Here is a 19,546-nt window from a genome sequence, read left to right as displayed (position 1 = left end):
TCTTTTGACCAGGCTTTTGGTCACCCGTCCGAATATCTCCTCATGTGGCTCGGTGTCAAATTTTGACTGTTAACGCTCCTGCAAAGGGCCTCGGGAGGTTTTACTATTGTTGAAGGCACAATATAAATGTTCATTGTCGTTCACATGAGTATGTTCCTGATATTGTCTCCTGTTCTGTACTTGCAATGAAATCATAAGCCCGAGAATTATGGAGAGAGCACCGAGGGACAACACACATTGATGATGTTGGTACACAAAGGACTCTCACTCCGTAATGGTTTATTCTGGGAGGTTTCGCCCTCCGTGGGGTGAAGGATTGAGGAGATGGTGGGGGGGTGAGAGGGGTCTTCCAAGATCTACGTTGGATAGACAAACATGAGATTTTTTAAATATGTCCATTTTCACCACTTGCTGTCTTGTGCTAGTTATCAAAGATTTTTTTTAGTTCAGTTTGATTGGCCAAGCCGGCATTAAACCTTTCACATGCCGCCTTGCCCCACCCATTGTTCAATTTTTGAAGTTGAAAGTCCGTAAGGGGGGAAAGCTCAAGGTGGGGAGGGGGGAGCAATCCGCGGTCTTGGCTGCAGTGGGTGCCGGGGGTAGCGGCGGCGTACCGTGGGATTTTGGAGCTGGGAGTGGCAGAGGAGGGATCTCGGGATCGGGAGTCGGGGCCAGGGGAGGGGAAGATTTGGGGACGGGGAAGGGAGATCGGGAATATTGGGATCTCTGGGTGGGGTGGGGGTGGGAAGGGAGATTCGGGGCCTGGGGGAGGGAGATTCGGGGCCTGGGTGGGAGCGAGATTCGGGGCCTGGGGGTGAGAGAGAGGGAGATTCGGGGCCTGGGGGTGAGAGAGAGGGAGATTCGGGGCCTGGGGGTGAGAGAGAGGGAGATTCGGGGCCTGGGGAGGAGGGTGATTCGGGGCCTGGGGGTGAGAGAGAGGGAGATTCGGGGCCTGGGGAGGAGGGTGATTCGGGGCCTGGGGGTGAGAGAGAGGGAGATTCGGGGCCTGGGGGTGAGAGAGAGGGAGATTCGGGGCCTGGGGGTGAGAGAGAGGGAGATTCGGGGCCTGGGGAGGAGGGTGATTCGGGGCCTGGGGGTGAGAGAGAGGGAGATTCGGGGCCTGGGGAGGAGGGTGATTCGGGGCCTGGGGGTGAGAGAGAGGGTGATTCGGGGCCTGGGGGTGAGAGAGAGGGAGATTCGGGGCCTGGGGGGGTGAGAAAGAGAGATTCAGGGCCTGGGGGTGAGAGAAAGGGAGATTCGGGGCCTGGGGGTGAGAGAGAGGGTGATTCGGGGCCTGGGGATGAGGGAGATTCGGAGCCTGGGGGTGAGAAAGAGGGAGATTCGGGGCCTGGTGATGAGGGAGATTCGGGGCCTAGGGGTGAGGGAGAGGGAGATTCAGGGCCTGGGGGTGAGGGAGAGGGAGATTCGGGCCCTGGGGAGGAGGGAGATTCGGAGCCTGGGGGTGAGGGAGAGGGAGATTCGGGGCCGGGGGTGGGGAGGGAGATCGGGGATCTCTGGGCCATTGAGGCAGGGGCTGGGAGTGGTGGCGATCGGGAGGTTGGCTAACTGTGTGGTGGGGAGCAGCTCTCGCGCTCCTCCTGGCTCCACGTTCAGGTAAGCAACTTACCTTCATTATAGCTGGTAATCCCGCGGCCTAGTTACCCGGAGTGTAGCTCACACTGGCGCTGGCTGCTTCAGGGCAAACCAATATTGGAGCAGGGATCTCAAGCAGGCATTTGATCACACACGACCATGACTCCAGTGGAGTGGGGGCGCAGGAGGGTGGGGTAGGGAAAGGGGATGGGGCGGTGTGGTGGGAATACTCCTGTTCTACTTGGCTCCAGAGGGTGGGTTTTCTTAACCGAAAAACTATTTGTTCAACTTACCTGGCAATGCCTGACTGGGTAGGCCCGATGCCTGACTGGGTAGGCCCGATGCCTGACTGGATAGGCCCGATGCCTGACTGGGTAGGCCCAATGACTGACTGGGTAGGCCCGATGCCTGACTGGGTAGGCCCAATGCCTGACTGGGTAGGCCCGATGCCTGACAGGATAGGCCCGATGCCTGACTGGGTAGGCCCAATGCCTGACTGGGTAGGCCCAATGCCTGACTGGGTAGGCCCGATGCCTGTCCCCGCTCATTGCTGACTGATTTCTTGATGGGGACGCTTCAACAGGTGTTGGGCTGCTAATTTACATATTTAAGGGAACTATCGCCTGATTTAAACATCTGCCGGGAGGCCTAAAAAAACAGACCACTGGTAAACTGAACTTGTTTACTCTCAAAATGGGCGCAATGCAAAACCAATTTCTCCCCCTATACTTCGGAAGCTGAAAGCCTTGTCTGACCTTCTCAGCCAGGAGAAGAAACTATCGCCAACTAAGTCCAGCTGACGCATCAACACATTCAGCAATAAATTATCCAGCCCGTATAAATAAGGTGAGTGATAAATAAACATAATCCTCTTAATAATTTACAAGGTTGGTGCCAGAACGCAAAGGTCATAACTCTCAGGAAAGACATGAACAGGCTGGGGCTCTTTCCTCTAGAAAAGAGAAGGCCGAGGGGAGACCTGATAGAGGGTCTTGAAGATTATGGAAAGGGTTTTCGATAGGGTAGACGTAGAGAAGATTTTTCCACTTGCGAGCAAAAACAGAACTAGGGGCCCTAAATATAAGATAGTTGACATGAATCTTGTCATTCACATGTGGAAATTACTTATGAAATCACAGAACTTGTGATATCCTTTAAGGACGAGCCCAGCAGCGAGGTCGAGGCCCAGGAGTGGCGCAGCGTGGACCAGCAGCGGGTTCAGGAGGACCACACTGCAGCCTATCAAACCCAGGCAGAGAGGACCTGCAGGAAGGAGGGAGGAGGACAGTAGGAGTATGTTTGTGTGTGTGTGTGCTAGGCCAATGTAGCAGAGCCTGGTCTCCAATCGTCTTGGATCTCCTTGCCATTGGACCAGGACCTTGCTCTGTCAAGCCCGTGTGGTAGCTGGTGTGCAACGGCCACCCCACGTTAAAAGAATTCACGCACGGGCATCTTCCACCCTTAAAAATGAAGTTCGAGACCTGGAACATCAGGAACCTCATGGACAACCCCAACAGCGACAGATGGAACGCCGTACTGCTCACCATCTGTCCCACCTGTGACAGAGTCTGTAGGTCCCGCATTGGACTCATCAGTCACCTGAGAACTAATTTTTAGTGTGGAAGCAAGTCATCCTCGGTTCCGAGGGACTGCCGAAGACTTATGAAATGATACTGGGCGGCCTGCTGGTGGCGCAGTCCAGGGAGAGTATAAATACTTGGTCATGGGCCCAGCTTGTTCAGGACATTCTTTAACAGGAACTAGTGAAGGGCACAACTAGACCTCCATGTTGAAAAACAGTTGATTAAAGCCTTGTTTAATACTCAGACCAAGTGATCTAGTAGTTTTCTTACGTCAATAGTCACTAATAAATCCAATAGGGAATTCAGGAGAAACTTCTTTACCCAGAGAGTGGTGAGAATGTGGGGCTCGCTACCACAGGGAGTGGTTGAGGTGAATAGCACAGACGCATTTAAGGGGAAGCTAGATAAGCGCATGAGGGAGAAAGGAATAGAAGGATATGTCGATGGGGTGAGATGAGGAGGGGGTGGGAGGAGGTTGGTGTGGGGCATAAACACCGGCACGGAGCAGTTGGGCCGAATGGCCGGTTTCGGTGCTGTAAATACTATGTAAAGCTATGCACCTGAATATGAAATATGAGCCAATCAGGTGCAAGATATTTACATATATAAATGTGTGACACCCAAATTGTTGGTGTGGGGCATAAACACCGGCAGGGAGCAGTTGGGCCGATCGGCCTGTTTCTGTGCTGTACATTCTGTGTCACTGATACTTCCAACACTGCACACAAGCACGGATGGGTAACCTTCTGTGACCGTTCATCCGACTTCTGCATTCTGGTATTCTTGGCCATTTCGCTGCATCTAAGTTTAAACTTGGGGAGGGAGGGAGGGAGGGTGGGGGGAAGCAAGAGTGCATTTAACAGAATCCTTTATTTTTATTGAGTAAAAGGAAGTGCTCAGCAGAATCATCCTGACCAGCGGCAGCTGGGCAAGATGTAAAACCCGGAGCTTGGAGTAGGCTGTGGATCGGCACCAGGTCTCTTCGCTTTAGTTTCTGTGCAGTCTGGGCCATTTCAAATCAATCCCACGTTGACAGTAAAGCTCTTGTATCCCCCCCCCCCCCCCCCCACGCTCCCTCCATCCAATTTTCTCCCCTCCTCTCACCCCTATTGGGGTACAGGACCTCCCCCCCGGGACCAGCAGCCCTCCAACCTAGACAGCAAATTTTGGCAGGCTGTTCGACCATGGGAGGAATAGAAAGACTTGCATTTGGATAGCCCCTTTCACGACCACCGGACGTCCCAAAATGCTTTACAGCCAATGAAGTACTTTTTGAAGTGTAGTCACTGTTGTAATGTAGGAAACGCGGCAGACAATTTGCGCACAGCAAGCTCCCACTAACAGCAATCTGATAATGGTCAGATAATGTGTTTTAGTGATCGAGGGATAAATATTGAATAACTCTCCTGCTCTTCTTCAAAATAGTGCAATCTTTTACATCTACCTGAGACGGCAGACGGGGCCTTGGTTTAATGTCTCGTCCGAAAGATGGCACCCCCGACAGTGCAGTGCTCCCTCAGCATTGCACTAGAGTGTCAGCCTAGATGTTTGTGTTCAAGGCTCTGCACTGGGACTTAAACCCACAACCTTCTGACTCCGAGGCGAGGGTGCTGCCCACTGAGCCACGGCTGACACAGCAAAGCCTGCACCTTTTTTTTCATTCACCTGACTAGCACTTTCCAGCAAGGGTCACTGGACTGTGACCAGCAGTAGGAACCCTGCCTTGTTTTTTTTTCTCTTTCCCCTTCCTATAACTAGGAGCACTGAGGCAAATTCTACCATTTCCCCCCCGCTGCAGCTGGCCCAGTCAGCACAGGCCAGGAATCAGATGTAGAACATACCTGTTGTGCATGGCTCCGCACCTCCCAAACCCACGACCTCTTCCACCTAGAAGGACAAGGGCAGCAGGTGCAAGGGGAACGCCACCACCTCCAAGTTCCCCGCCAAGTCACACACCATCCTGACTTGGAAATATATCGGCCGTTCCTTCATCGTCGCTGGGTCAAAATCCTGGAACTCCCTCCCTAACAGCGCTGTGGGAGCACCTTCACCACACGGGACTGCAGCGGTTCAAGAAGGCGGCTCACCACCACCTTCTCAAGGGCAATTCGGGATGGGCAATAAATGCCGGCCTCGCCAGTGACGCCCATATCCTGTGAATGAATTTTTAAAAAACTGTCCTTATATTGCAGCACTTTGATTCACAAGTTAGAACAACAAATGAGAACCACCAGCATTATGAATAGCTTGTTTCTTTATTTTTGAAACACTTCACACATATAATAAATAGAACAGTAGGTGATGGCAAGTGTGATATTGATTAAAACATATATTATATACATCCGCGGACAGAGGAAGGTTGTAGGATTCACTTGTACTTCGGCAGATGCAAGACTGTAGACAGTCGGATACACAGTATGAGATGCCATTTTTATGAATATTTTTTCTATTTCAAGGAAATTATATCAAATTGGGACTTTTTAATTCTCCATAGAAAGTTTTGGTTTGGCGTGAATGTATTGTAACATGCCTCACAAGAATACTCAGCACTGCCGCTTCGCTATAAGTTCCACCACCTCCAAGTTCCCCTCCAAGTCACACACACCATCCTGACTTGGAAATATAACGGCCGTTCCTTCATCGTCGCTGGGTCAAAATCCTAGAACTTCCTCCCTAACAGCACTGTGGGAGCACCTTCACCACACGGACTGCAGCGGTTCAAGAAGGCGGCTCACCACCACCTTCTCAAGGGCAACTAGGGACGGGCAATAAATGCCGGGCTTCGCCAGCAACGCCCACATCCCAGGAAAAAATTAAAAACTATATACAGGAAACTTTCGTTTAAACTGAGGTTAAATATCCGGAATGTTCTATCCACCGGCAAAATTCAGGAGTCGTTCATATAATTTTTTTAACTTTTCGTTGCTTTTTTTCGCCATTTGTGGCTCTGCAAGCGTTGAGCTGAAGCTGTTGCTTAGCTACAGAGACGCTTGCAAGCTGCGCCGACTGTTTTGAAGCTGTTGCTAAGCAACAGGGTTTGTTGCTTCAGACGGAGCTCTGAGCTCCGTATGTTTTAACATTAGCGCTCGTTTCTCTGGCAGTGTTGATCGACCGGCACCAGCTCGGTCCCGTCAGTGCCGGATACCAGAAAGTTTCCTGTAACCAAGTCATGATGAAATGTAGCACACCAATAAAGCCAGCTCGTTTGCCTCTTTCCTTACTTAATTTTACTTCCTACTCAAGTCATTTTATTAATTCATTCACAAGAAGTGGGCATCGCCGGCATTTATTGCCCACCCCTAATTGCCCCCGAAGGTGGTGGTGAGCTGCCTTTTTGAATAAGTGGCTTGCTGGGCCATCTCAGGGGGCCGTTAAGAGTCAATCACATTGCTGTGGGTCTGGGGTCACATATCGGCCAGACCGGGTAAGGGCAGCAGATTTCCTTCCCCTAAAGGACATTAGTGAACCAGTTGGGTTTTTATGACAATCCGGTAGTTTCATGGTCACCATTACTGAGACTAGCTTTTTATTCCAGTCAACGTTGGTAATGTCTTTCACTATAATTATGGCCCTTCACCTTAGTGAATGTTTATTAGGACATTTTGTTAAGCAAGTGGCACGGTGGCATAGTGGTTAGCACTGTTGCCTCACAGCGCCAGGGACCCGGGTTCAAATCCGGCCTCGGGTGACTGTCTGTGTGGAGTTTGCACATTCTCCCCGTGTTTGCATGGGTTTTCTTCAGGTGCTCCGGTTTCCTCCCACAGTCCAAAGATGTGCGGGTTAGGTTGATTGGCCATGATAAAAATTGACCCTTAGTGTTAGGGGGGATTAAATACGTGGGGTTACAGGGATAGGGCTTGGGTGGGATGGCTGTTGGTGTAGGGACCGGGTGCTAGGGTTTGGATGATCAGCCATGATCTCGTTGAATGGCGGAGCAGGCTCGAAGGGCCGAATGGCCTACTCCATCTTCTATGTTTCTATGTAAGTGCTAGAAACTGAATACAAAGACCACTGAGGTATGATTTACGGCCATGCCCATAACTTTGTGTGCTGACTTCACCACTCACTCGTGAACTGCCCTCCCTAAGTCTTCTTCTGTCCTCTTAAACGAGGAAAACCTTGTAACTGACAATTCACTCGTTCAATAAGGCTTAACCCTATAAGGCCTTACACACAAATACTGTGGATTTTTTTTGATGTTGCGGATAATCCTAGGTAATGGGCCTGGCCTTATAGTTGAAGACCCTCAAACAAAGAAGAGGTGAACCAAGACTTTGTAACTAGGTGATACCAAAGTCTTAAAAGCATAGAGGGTAGGAAGAGTGAGGGGAAAATGGAGTTTTCTATCCTAGAAAAGAATGAGGTAGAATGGGAGGCACTGAATTACTCTTCACTTCAGTCCAGCAAGGATGTAGAGAGGAGGAAGAGAATTTTGGATGGTATATCTGAATCTTGGGAAGGAAGAGACAATAATGGTAAAAATAAAGATCAGAAAGATTGTGATGCAGAAAGAGGTTGAAGGCTAGAGCTGAGAGAAGAATTGGTCATCAGATGACAAGATTTTCCTTGGATCTTTAAAAGGAGTGAGTGAGTTGTAATGTTCTTCAGGAATGTGATATCCATCTTATTCGACAACCTCATACTCAAATGTTATTTACACGTGACCTACTTTTGTGTGGTATAGTTAAACTTTAAAAGAAACAATTGTGGTTATCAAGGTGAGGAATGTTTTCGTTAGAAAAATGGAACACTTTCCCATTTCAGGTACCCAGTGTTGGCACCAATCACTCCCTAGTGAGGTATAGAACATCTAGATGAAGAGTGAAACTCTTTCTAATCTATGCAAGAATGACCCTAACCGCAGAAAAGCACCAAATACTCCACCAGTGTACCCTTTCTGTTTCTACACCTATGCTCTTTCAGAGATGATGGCCAACTTAGTCCTGTGGGCCAATGGCCAGTAAGAACTGGGTTGAGACTGCCCAGACAGATGTTATGTAGGAACCCTTATAGCCAACAGACAAAGGAGACTCATCATCATCGTTCTGGGCAGTATGTCATCTCACAGTTCAGAGGTAAAAGGTCGGAGTGAAAGACCAGTGCGCTAGCTCACCTATCTCCTCAGATCCCCAGCAGAAAATAAAATGAGCAAAGAGAAGATAAACTCCTAGGAGGGAGGCTTTCCTGTTGTGTTATGAACTGGTGTGTAACCAGCACCTAGCGTTTGCAGTTGTGTTGTCATCCTGACACTGTCGAAGAGCATGCAATGTGTGTACGGGCGCCAGGTTGTAAGATGTGGCTTCAGTAAGGAGGGCTCTATGGTTCAGCTGACGCAAATCTGAATGTTTTATGGGGCAGCGGTGAGGTGCTAATGAGTCACGTTTGAACTGTAGATGCTCCCGAATGGAGGGGGCTACCGTGCCGTCTCGAGCGCTGGACGCCGATTCGCTAAATTCCTTCAAGCGAAAGCTGGACCAGTTTCTGGCTGGGGTGGAGATCACCTCGTTCGAAAGGTAGGTACTGCATGACATTTAATCAGGGCCAGAGCGATGAGCTGGACCAACTTCAATCGCCCAAGAGGGTTGGAGAGGAATTTCCCAGATTTCTTTTCCCAAATTGGCCTGGGTTTGTTTTTTTTTTCAAATCTGTTTTTCCGCCTCTCCCAGGAAATCACACGTCTTTCAGGTGTGGTGCGGAGTGTATATATAGTGATGCGCAGGGCATCCCATTGGTGGAACAGGCTGGATGGACCAGCGGGTCTTTTCCTGTCTGCCCATTGTCCATATGACACACTTAGAATAAGCAACCAACAGTTTAGTTACATGCGATGGCTTGTGGGGAAAGTGCTTTAAATTCTTCATTCACTGGATGGGAGGCAAGTCCTATCCCATTTCTAATGTCTGCTTCACAAGTAAAGGCTTCTTACTTTCTTTGTTACGTATTAAAATGGTTTGTATTTGAATTGAAACACTGTCTCGCTGCTTCAGAGTGCGCGTGGAGGTGCGTCTAATGGATTTCCAGCCTTGCCTGAACTGTTGCAATAAAAGTTGTTACCCTATTGGTTCCTGCAATGTTCTGTTTATAATATTTGTGTTTTTTTGGGGGGCAGTTCTGGTGGGCTTCAGTAAGCCTGGATTACAGAGGTGACAAACGGCCTGGGGTCTCAGCCCTGCTTCTAAGCAAAACCCTGTTGCAGAGTATGGGCTGGATTTTGTCAATGGGGACGTGATGGAGGCGGGACTCCCACTTTTTGGGTTGTAGTCCCGCCTCCATTGATTTGTGGCCAACCCACGCGATTGTCCCTTGATTGACCTTGTTGAGCCCGCCCAGCGGGCTCAGCAGGCCACTTAAGGGACACCTGGTTACAGGTGACGTCAGGGATTGACATTTCATCTGTCAAGAGCTTTTGACAGATGAAATATCAGCGTTTGACAGCTCTGTGAAGCTGTCAAACACTGACAATCTGTCTTCTAACTTGAGTCCTTCTCCACAGACTCAGTTAGAAATCTCTCCAGAACAGAAAGCAGAATGCTGCAACTTTTGACAGCTCGCGGCCATTCTGCTTTCTGTGCCGGTGAGATGAGGGACTCCCGAGACCTGAAGGAAGGAAGCCTGCATTAGTAAGTAAAGGTAAGTAAAACTTATTAAAACACTTTACACACACCAAACACACTTACCTCTGCACTCATCAATCACTTGAACACCGGACATCTCGAACCCTCCAAGCCCTTCAGCACGACGGTCCGCCTCGCTAACTTGGCATGGTTCGGAGCTGTCGGGCAGCCCACACTTCAGGGCTAAAAATAGGGATTAGGCCAAAAACTGCCTGTTAACTACCTGTTAACAGGCAGTTAATTGGCACTAATCCCCCTTCCTGCCTTGGGGAGGCGGCTCCCAGCACAGGTCGGGTACCCCCCTCCTGGGAAACGGGCATGGGGGGCGGGAAGGGTTCGTGGCCCCCCCAATTCTGCAATTTCCCCCCCCACTCCCGCCTCCAAACCCACCTCCACGGGACTTGGAAATTCGAGCCCTATGTGTGTGTGTGTGTATATACATGGACATCAGGTGAGATAGCGGTCAACCAGCCTGCTGACCCTCCCTGCCCAGGCTCACACGTGAACTGTAGCCAGTCACATGAGGTGTCAGTGGGTGACGGGAGGCAGAGCAACCGGAGGGATGATTTTCTCAGTGCACATTGCGTCGTGAAATCCTAAACCCATTTATGAACGAGTGCATGATTTTGTACTCGTGGTGCGCAGAAAAATTCTCCCCCCAATGACTTCAGGGGAGATGGGCAGAGGGGAGGCAAATTAGGTCCAAGCCAGTCCACAAGTTTGCCAACAGCAAATCTTTAAGCAAGACTCCTCACACACCATCGTACAATTATGGCTTGTAATACGATATCACACTTGCGTTGACCTACTATCCTCTTCGGGTTACTAATAACAGGGCTGTTGCTACAACACCAAATGCCTCTTTGTTTAGACGCACTGGAACATCAAAACTATTTGGTCAAGTTATCCCCACAATGGTTTCACCTTCACAGAAGAGACTCAAGAGTCGACAAAACACACAGCGTATTCTAGAATTGGTCGCCTTGAAACATCTTCCCGCCCACCACCCCCCCCCAACCCGGTAAGTGTCAGCTGTGGCTCAGTGGGTGGCACCCTCGCCTCTGAGTCAGAAGGTTGTGGGTTCAAGTCTCACTCCAGGGACTTGAGCACATAAAGCTAGGCTGACACTCCCAGTGCAGTGCTGAGGGAGCGCTGCACTGTCGGAGGAGCCGTCTTTCAGATCTTATTGAATGGCGGAGCAGGCTCGAGGGGCCAAATGGCCTATATCTTATGTTCTTTCGGATGAGACGTTAAACCGAGGCCCCGTCTGCCCCCTTGGGTGGACATAAAAGATCCCACGGCCACTATTTTGGAGAAGAGTAGGGGGAGTTCTCCCCGGTGTCCTGGCCAATATTTATCCCTCAACCAACATAACAAAAACAGATTATCTGGTCGTTATCACATTGCTGTTTGTGGGAGCTTGCTGTGCGCAAATTGGCTGCCTCGTGTCCCACATTACAACAGTGACTACACTTTTAAAAAAAAAGTACTGTACTTCATTGGCTGTAAAGCGCTTTGAGGCGTCCGGTGGTCGTGAAAGGCGCTATAGAAATGCAAGTCTTTCTTTCTTTCTGTGTAACGCGTGGGGCTACCTGTACAAATTCACTTCACCCACTCTAAAAGAACGGGGCACTGGATTTACAAGGATAGGTTCCGCACAGGCTGATGCACAGACCTGTTCCGTAAGGGCAGGAATTAAAGCTATCCTCGAGTTCGCCGGCTTGACGCTATTCGTTCAATTGTGAATGCTCTGTGAATCCAGTACAAGTAAGAGTGGAGCAAAGGCGTGAATCCTGGCCTCCTGAGACTCTGCTGGCATTCTCTGGCTCACCCTAACTGTTCGTCATCGGTGAGCTGCAGCCGCTGTGGAGACCAAGGACGGTTCCCGTGTCTCTGGCTCTGTTTTGATTAAGAGCTCCTGCTCCTCCTCTTCAGTGTTTGGGCTTCCTCCGTCGCCATAGCAGCTGGACGACGGCGATGTTGTTGTGGTGACGGACGAGAGTTGCCTTCTCACGGCCATTGCTGGCATGTCCATTAACCCCAGCTTCTGCGGAAGGGTTAGCGGCGCGGCCTCTGTCCCAGTGTCCCGTGTTGGCGCGTCCGGGGCGACGGAACTGCACACCCCGTTTTTCTTGACGGCCGGGCACGGTTTCTCGTCCGGCTCCTGCTGCACCGCTGACTGGTCGTTGAGGAGCTTCACTAAGAAGTTGATGTACTTCATGGCCAGGCGCAGGATCTCGTTCTTGCTGAGCTTTTTGTCCGGAGGGTGGGTCGGGATGAGTTTGCGCAGATCCGAGAAGGCCCCGTTGACGTTTTGCTGCCTCCAGCGCTCCCGGCTGTTGGTGAACATTCGCCGCACGATCTTCTGAGGAGGGCCTGGTAAACACAGACAAGCGTTTCAGTCAGAAAACAAAACGGCATTCGAGACCGATGGGCCTCCGCAACTACCAGTACATAGAATCCTAGAATTATAGACTAGCGCAGCATGGAAGGGCATTCATAAGAACATAATAAATAGGAGCAGGAGTAGGCCATTCGGCCCCTCGAACCTGATCCTTATCTTCAATAAAATCATGGCGGATCTCCTACCTCAACTCCACTTTCCCACCCGATCCCCGTATCCCCCGACTCCCTCAGTGCCCAAAAATCTATCGATCTCCATCTTGAATATACTCAACGACTGAGCCTCCACAGCCCTCTGGGGTAGAGAATTCCAAAGATTCACCACCCTCTGAGTGAAGAAATTTCTCCTCGTCTCAATGCTAAATGGCTGACCCCTTATCCGGAGACTGTGACCCCTGAGTTCTCGACTCTCCAGCCAGGGGAAACATCCTCCCTGCATCTACCCTGCCAAGCCCTCTCACAATTTTATATGTTTCAATTCGGCCCATCGAGTCTGCGCCGGCTCTTTCGAAGAGCAATCCAGTTAGTCCCACTCCCCCGCTCTTTCCCCAAATCCCTGCAGTTTTTTCTCCTTCAAGTATTTATCAAATTCCCTTTTGAAGGCTGCTACTGAATCTGTATCCACCCCCCTGTCAGACAGCGCGTTCCAAATCCTAACCACTCGTTGCGTTAAAAAAGTTTTACCTCGGGTCGTCTCTGGTTCTTTTGCCAATCACCTTAAATCTGTGCCCTCTGGTTATCGACCCTTCAGCCATTGGAAACAGTTTCTCTTTATTTACGCTATCTAAACCCTTCATGATTTTAAACACCTCCATCAAATCTCCTCTTAGTCTTCACCCCAAACCCCAGCTCGAAGGCCGTAGATCCAAATCGGAGAAGAACACTTATGTGCTTCTGGCGGGCAAAGCTACAATCAGGGAGTTCACATTCATAAAATTCCTCTCCTCCGCCCCCCACCCCCACCCCCTTATGACACAGGTAATCGGGACTCCCTGACTGTGAAATTGGACAGCCTGTGAACTGGGCCTGAAGAGGTAGGCCCAAGGAACACTCGATATCTGGTCTCGGGCCTCTTTTAAATTGAGCTGTGGACCCTTGCTGTGTGTTCTCGGGCAACTCATCGCTGATGCGGATTTAAATATCGAGCCACTGTGGGGGGAGGGGCGGCGGGGAGACGATCGGGAGGGGGCCAAGCAGAGGCTGCCTACGGCCTTCAGGGCTGCTGTGGAGCCAGGAGGAGAGTTCCTCATTCAGGTATTTAAAAAAAAAATTTTTTTTTTTAAAGTGTACCTTTTCAGCGGCAGCCTCTAGGGGTCCTTTTTTAAGGATCGCTGCCTGGGCGCCAGCTAGGCTTGGTTATCCTGAACGCAGCCCATTTTGGGAAGGGGTCCTGGACCAGGCTTATTTGCCTACGTAAAGGGCCGAACGCCTGTATCGTGGGCGGGGCCTGTGGGCTTATACTTCAGCCTTTACCAATATGGCGGGCTGCCAACTTCCAGCGCGGAATGTGAGCACACCGCCTGCCGCATCGGACACTTGGGCGTCCGTCTTGTGCCTGTAAAACGGGCGTGGCGTCAACACTGTTTCTTGGCTGTTCCTTTTTAGTCACATCAGGCAGAACCTGAAGGAGAGTTAAAACACCTTGGTGGAATTGCTACGTATGAACATATCTGTGATAGGCAAGCTTCACCTACCCTCGTGCACCTCCATTTCGTAATGGCTTGAAGGCCTTCGCTTGATCCTGTTACCTGGGAACATGCTGAATGTACTTGTTGCTCCAATATATGCACTAGAATAGGAACAGAATAGGTTAAGAGTCTTTGCTAACCATGAACGCATAGGTCTTCAAACTGGCCAAGTTGTTCTGACCTCTTTTAAGAGCCAATTGTTTGAATGGGCTCCATTGAGGAGGAATGTCTTCACCCAGAGAGTGGTGAACCTGTGGAATTCTCTACCACACAAGGCAGTGGAGGCCAATTCATTAAATATATTCAAGAAGGAGTTAGATATATTTCTTAAGGCTAAAAGGATCAAGGGATATGGGGAGAAGGCAGGGACAGGGTACTGAATTTGGATGATCAGCCATGATCTCATTGAATGGCGGAGCAGGCTCGAGGGGCCAAATGGCCTACTCCTGATCCTATCTTCTATGTTTCTATGTTTCTCCCAGAGTCCTAAAAAAGAACTAGCATTTGTATGTCCTCAAGACCTCCTAAAATGCTTCACAGCCATTGAATTACTTTTGAAGTGCAGTCACCGCTGTTACGCAGGCAAGCACAGCAGCCAATTTATACAACGAGGTCCCACGGAAAGCCAAATGGTCAGGTAATCTCGTTATATTGGGATTGGTCGCGGGAGCAGTGTTTGGCCAGGACCGCCAGGAGAGCTTCCTGCTCTTCTTTGAATAGTGTCATCAGATCCCTAACGTTCACCTGAGCAGGAAGTTGGGGCCTCGGCTTAACGTCTCGTCCGGCAGCACTCCCTCAGCCCTGCTTTGAAATTTCAGCCAGGATTGCATGCTCAAGCCCTGGAATGGTCTTGAAACCCTCAACCTTCTGACTGGGAGGTGTGCTCCAAATCACTGGGTTACCATCTTGACCCTGAAAACACGTCATCTGATCTAATGGGACCCGTGGTCAAGAAGATCATGTGACATTTTATGCAAAACTACTCGAAGAATGTTTGAAATATAGAAAGGGCATAAAGGAACATCAAAGAACAATGGAAAACACAGTCATTTTCAAACTTTTCTCCATTCCTGGCCTCCTGAGAATATTGGTGGATTCCAGTTCCTATGTCCTAACTTCTGAAATATAGGGGGTGATTTTGCCAATACGTGATGGAGGCGGGACTGAAGCTTGTCGGGTTTTAGTCCCACCTCCATCGACGTCCGGCCAACCCACACTATTTTCCAATTAAGGGAAAGCCGGCTACTGCAAGTGACGTTTCATCTGTCAAGAGCTTTTGACAGCTGAAATGTCATCGTTTGACGGCTCTGTGAAGCTGTCAAACACTGACAATCTGTCTGCTAAGTTGAGTCTTTACTCAAGTCTTAATTAGAAAGCCTTCCTGAGCAGAAAGCAGAAGGCTGATGCATTTGAGAATGCAGCGGCCAATCTGCTTTCTCTGCCGGTGAGCTGAGGGGCTCCCGAGACCTGAAGGGATGAAGCCTAGGAGGAAGAAGCAAAGGTAAGTAAAGCTTTTAAAACACTCAACACTCACCTCACACACTTACCTCTGCACACTTGCACCCATCACTCACCTGCACACCGGACATCTCGGCCCCTCTGACCCCCGCAGACCCAGGGCTCGCCTCGCTGACCCTGACGAGGTTCGGAGACATCGGGAAGCCCACACTTTAGGTGGCAAAATAGGGATTATCCAAAAAACTGCCTGTTAACTACTTGTTAACAGGCAGTTAATTAGCACTAATCCCCTTCCCGCCTCGGGGAGGCGGCTCCCAGCGCGGGTCGGGTACCCGCCTCCTGGGAAGATGGCCCGGAGGCGGGTTGGGGGGCGGGATGGGTACCCGCCCCCAGACTCTGTCATTTTCCCAGCAGTCCCGCCTCCCCAGGGCTGGCAAAATCAGCCCCATAGTGCCAGCTAACCAAAGGAAAACAGTACAATCATTGCATAAAATGTTTTAGTAGACAGCAACAGAAATACTGGCTCTTAAGATACTTGTTATGGGGAGAATGCAGGGCAGTGGGATTATTTTTTTGGATTGTTCCAGGAGCGAGCCAGTATAGACATGGTGGGCTGAATGGCCTCCCTCTCAGCTGTGAACTCCTGCTGCTTTTGGATCTCGGGCTCGAGCAGGTTGATGGAGTCACAACCATTTGGTTAACTAAATAGTTAAATAAATGCAACAAGTTTCCGTGATGTTATTTCAGCAACTAAAGGGAAGTGTATTTTTCCCTCTTCTTCTCAAATTGGGGTTATTTTCAGACAGACGTAATTAAAGAAATCTGTAGATCTTCCCACACCACGCCCCATGTGTTAAATAGACTCCACCCCGGGGAACAGAACTCCACTCCTGACATCCGCGCTCTGGTTGTGGTTCAGTACGACAGCAGCAACGTCCCAAGACGCTTCACAGGAACGTAATCAGACATAAACTGACACTGAGCCATAGGAAGAGACGTTGGCACAGGTGAACAAGAGCTTGGTCAAAGAGGTAGGTTTGGAGGAGAGCGAGGTGGAGAGGTTTTGGGATAGGAACATGGGAACAAGAAACACAGGAACAGGATTAGGCCATTTAGCCCCTCGAGCCTGTTCCGTCATTCAATGAGATCAATTCAATTCCATTTTTATTTGTCATATATGCAGCAGACATGTGTACTGCACAATGAAATGTTGATTTTTACGAGTCCTCCCAACATTGGAATAAATATGGCATAACAATGATAAAAATACTAATAGAAATACAGTAATAATAAATAAAACAACAGTAATAAATAATAATAAATTATACATTCATGAGTCTTATGGCCTGGGGGTAGAAGCTGTTTCGAAACCTGCTGGTACGAGACCGTATGCTTCGGTATCTCTTACCGGACGGGAGCAGGGCGAAGAGGTTGTGGCTGGGGTGGCTCGCGTCTTTGATGATTCTCAGGGCCTTCCCCCCGGCACCTCTCGGGGTAGATATCCTGCACAGCAGGTAGTTTAATTCCTATAGTATGTTGTGCAGCTTTCCCCACCATCTGTAGAGCCTTGCGGTCTGTGGCGGTGCAGTTGCCATACCAGGCTTAGAATCACTTAGATGGTAAGGAGACTTACATCAGAATGCTGTTCATAGACTACAGCTCAGCATTCAACACTATCATCCCCAACAAGCTGGCCACCAAACTCCAAACTCTTGGCCTGAACACTTCCCTCTGCAACTGGACCCTGGACTTCCTAACAAACAGACCCCAGTCTGTCAAATTAGGTAACCACACCTCACCCCCCTGACCCTGAACATGGGGGCCCCACAAGGATGTGTGCTGAGCCCCCTCCTCTACTCCCTCTTCACCCATGACTGTGTGGCTGTTCATGGTTCCAACACCATCATCAAGTTTGCAGATGATACCACGGTAGTAGGCCAGATCACCAACAACGATGAGTCAGCCTACAGGGAGGAGGTCCAGCATCTCGTGAAGTGGTGCGCCGATAACAACCTGGCCCTTAACATCAAGAAAACCAAAGAAATCATTGTGGACTTCAGGAAGTCTAAAGGCGGAAGTCACACCCCCATCCACATCAATGGGGCTGTGGTGGAAAGGGTGGACAGCTTTAAGTTCCTCGGAGTCCACATCACGGAAGACCTCTCCTGGTCCCTCAATACCTCCTCTCTGGTGAAGAAGGCCCAGCAGCGCCTATATTTCCTAAGGAGGCTGAAGGGATGTAACCTGTCACCCCTGATCCTCTCTAACTTTTACCGCTGCACAATAGAGAGCATCCTGACAAACTGTATCACAGTATGGTATGGCAGCTGTAGCTACTATGACCGGAAAGCCCTGCAGCGGGTAGTCAAAACTGCCCAACGCATTACCGGCACCCGGCTACCGACCATAGAGCACATATACCAGAAACGCTGTTTACGGAGGTCACGGTCCATCATCAAAGACCCTACCCACCCCAGCCACAGTCTGTTCGCCCTCCTGCCATCTGGGAGACGCTACAGATGCATTCGCACCCGTACGACCAGATTTAGGAACAGCTTCTTTCCCAGGGCTGTCATCCTACTGAACTCCACAAATAAACTCTAAAGCATGCACATCTGCCAATGCACTTTATTATGGTTATGTTTATGTTAATGTATTACAAGCCAAATGTATGTTGAATGTTTAAATGTCTTAATCTAAATGTACACTCTCGGGAGCCGCAAGCCTACATTTCGTTGTACTGCACTTGTGCACTAACAATGACAATAAAAGTTGATTTGATTTGAGGTAGTGATGCAGCTGGACAGGATACTCTCGATGGTGCACCAGTAGAAGTTGGTGAGAATCTGGGGGGCCATTCCAAATTTCTTCCGTCTCCTGAGGAAGAACAGGCGTTGGCATGCCTTCTTGGTTACGACGTCGATGTGATGGGACCATGAGATCATGGCTGATCTGCGACCTAACTCCCTGTACCCGCTTTTGGCCCATATCCCTTAATACTTTTTGGTTAACAAAAATCTATCAATCTCAGATTTAAAATTAATAATTGGCCTAGCATCAATTACCATTTGCGGAAGAGAGTTCCAAACTTCTACCACCCTTTGTGTGTAGAAGTGTTTCCTAATTTCACTTCTGGAAGGTCTGGCTCTAATTTTTAGACTGTGCCCCCTAGTCCTAGACTCCCCAACCAGCGGAAATAGTTTCTCTCTATCTACCCTATCTGTTCCCCTTAATACCTTGAAAACTTCGATCAGATCACCCCTTAACCTTCTAAATTCCAGGGAATACAACCCTAGTTTGCGTAATCTCTCCTCATAACTTAACATTCCAGAGCTTAGGATCTAGAGGGTTACGATGGCACCTACTCCAAATCGCACTGCATAGCAATGCAAATTCACCATGTAGCCCTTCATGACCGAGCATGCAGTCCCACCCATAGGGGGAGAAATTGGGTGAGTAGCGCCACTTATTAGCGCCTAAAGAGGCAGGCAGTGGCTGTAGCGCCACTGGCTGCGCCTCCCGCGATCTTGAGTTGGGGCGATAATGGTGGCGTTAGCCTTTTGCGCTGCGCCGCCACCGATGACGTCATCGGTGTGCACAGCGCCCCATTCACGATATTTGGTTGCGAACGCTGCAGTTGTGCCGTTCGCTACCCGCGCCCGGTTCACGGGGCCTTACTGTGCCGGCAGCGGCGCAAGTTAAGGTGGAGGTGCGGGGCAGCCGCCTGCCAGCACCTCTGTCCCTGGCCTCCTGACCACCACCCCCCCCGACGGCATTGCCAGCTGTTTCCCGAGAGCCCGGCACTTCTCCTTGGTGCCGGGCTCGTTTGCCGGCATTCGCGATCGGGGATCGCGCTGTTGCAGGCCCCGCCCCCTTAACAATGGGAGGAAGGCCTGCAGTACCGCAGCGTGCCGTGCCGCAGCGTGTGGTGCTGCAGCACGTTGCGCTGTGATATTCAGTTTCAGCGCCCTAAGAGGGACGCGGAGCGCCTCGAGCCTCGCCCCGTCTCCCTCTAGGGGCAATGAAACTAAATATCGGACGATCGCTGAAGACTCGAACGCTGCGCTAAATCCTGCGCTCAGGCGAACTTGGCGCCAGTTTGGCGCCTCAACCCAATTTCTAGGCCATAGAGTCATAACGGCACAGAAGGAGGTCATTCGGCCCATCGAGTCCGTGCCGGCTCTCTGTAGAGCAATCCAGTCAGTCC

General features: G+C 50.1%; 1 protein-coding gene across 1 annotated transcript in view; it reads right to left on the bottom strand.

Annotated features, from left to right (window-relative positions):
- Window positions 1–10,814: 10,814 nt before the first annotated feature.
- Window positions 10,815–19,546, bottom strand: part of LOC147097681 (uncharacterized) — a 33,541-nt gene continuing 24,809 nt past the window's right edge. The window contains exons 3-4 of the mRNA XM_085971440.1: window positions 13,888–13,982; window positions 10,815–12,166 (exon numbers count right to left, since the gene is read on the bottom strand). Of these exons, the coding sequence (XP_085827566.1) occupies window positions 11,634–12,166; window positions 13,888–13,982 (628 nt within the window). The 3' untranslated portion in view covers window positions 10,815–11,633. The remainder of the gene's footprint in view (window positions 12,167–13,887; window positions 13,983–19,546) is intronic.

The sequence above is a fragment of the Somniosus microcephalus genome, chromosome 31 (assembly GCF_052327205.1).
Source record: "Somniosus microcephalus isolate GS21.2 chromosome 31, FLI_Smic_1.0, whole genome shotgun sequence".
Lineage (NCBI taxonomy): Eukaryota > Metazoa > Chordata > Chondrichthyes > Squaliformes > Somniosidae > Somniosus > Somniosus microcephalus.
Note: the sequence above shows the minus strand (reverse complement) of the source record. Positions and strands in the feature narration are given on the sequence as shown.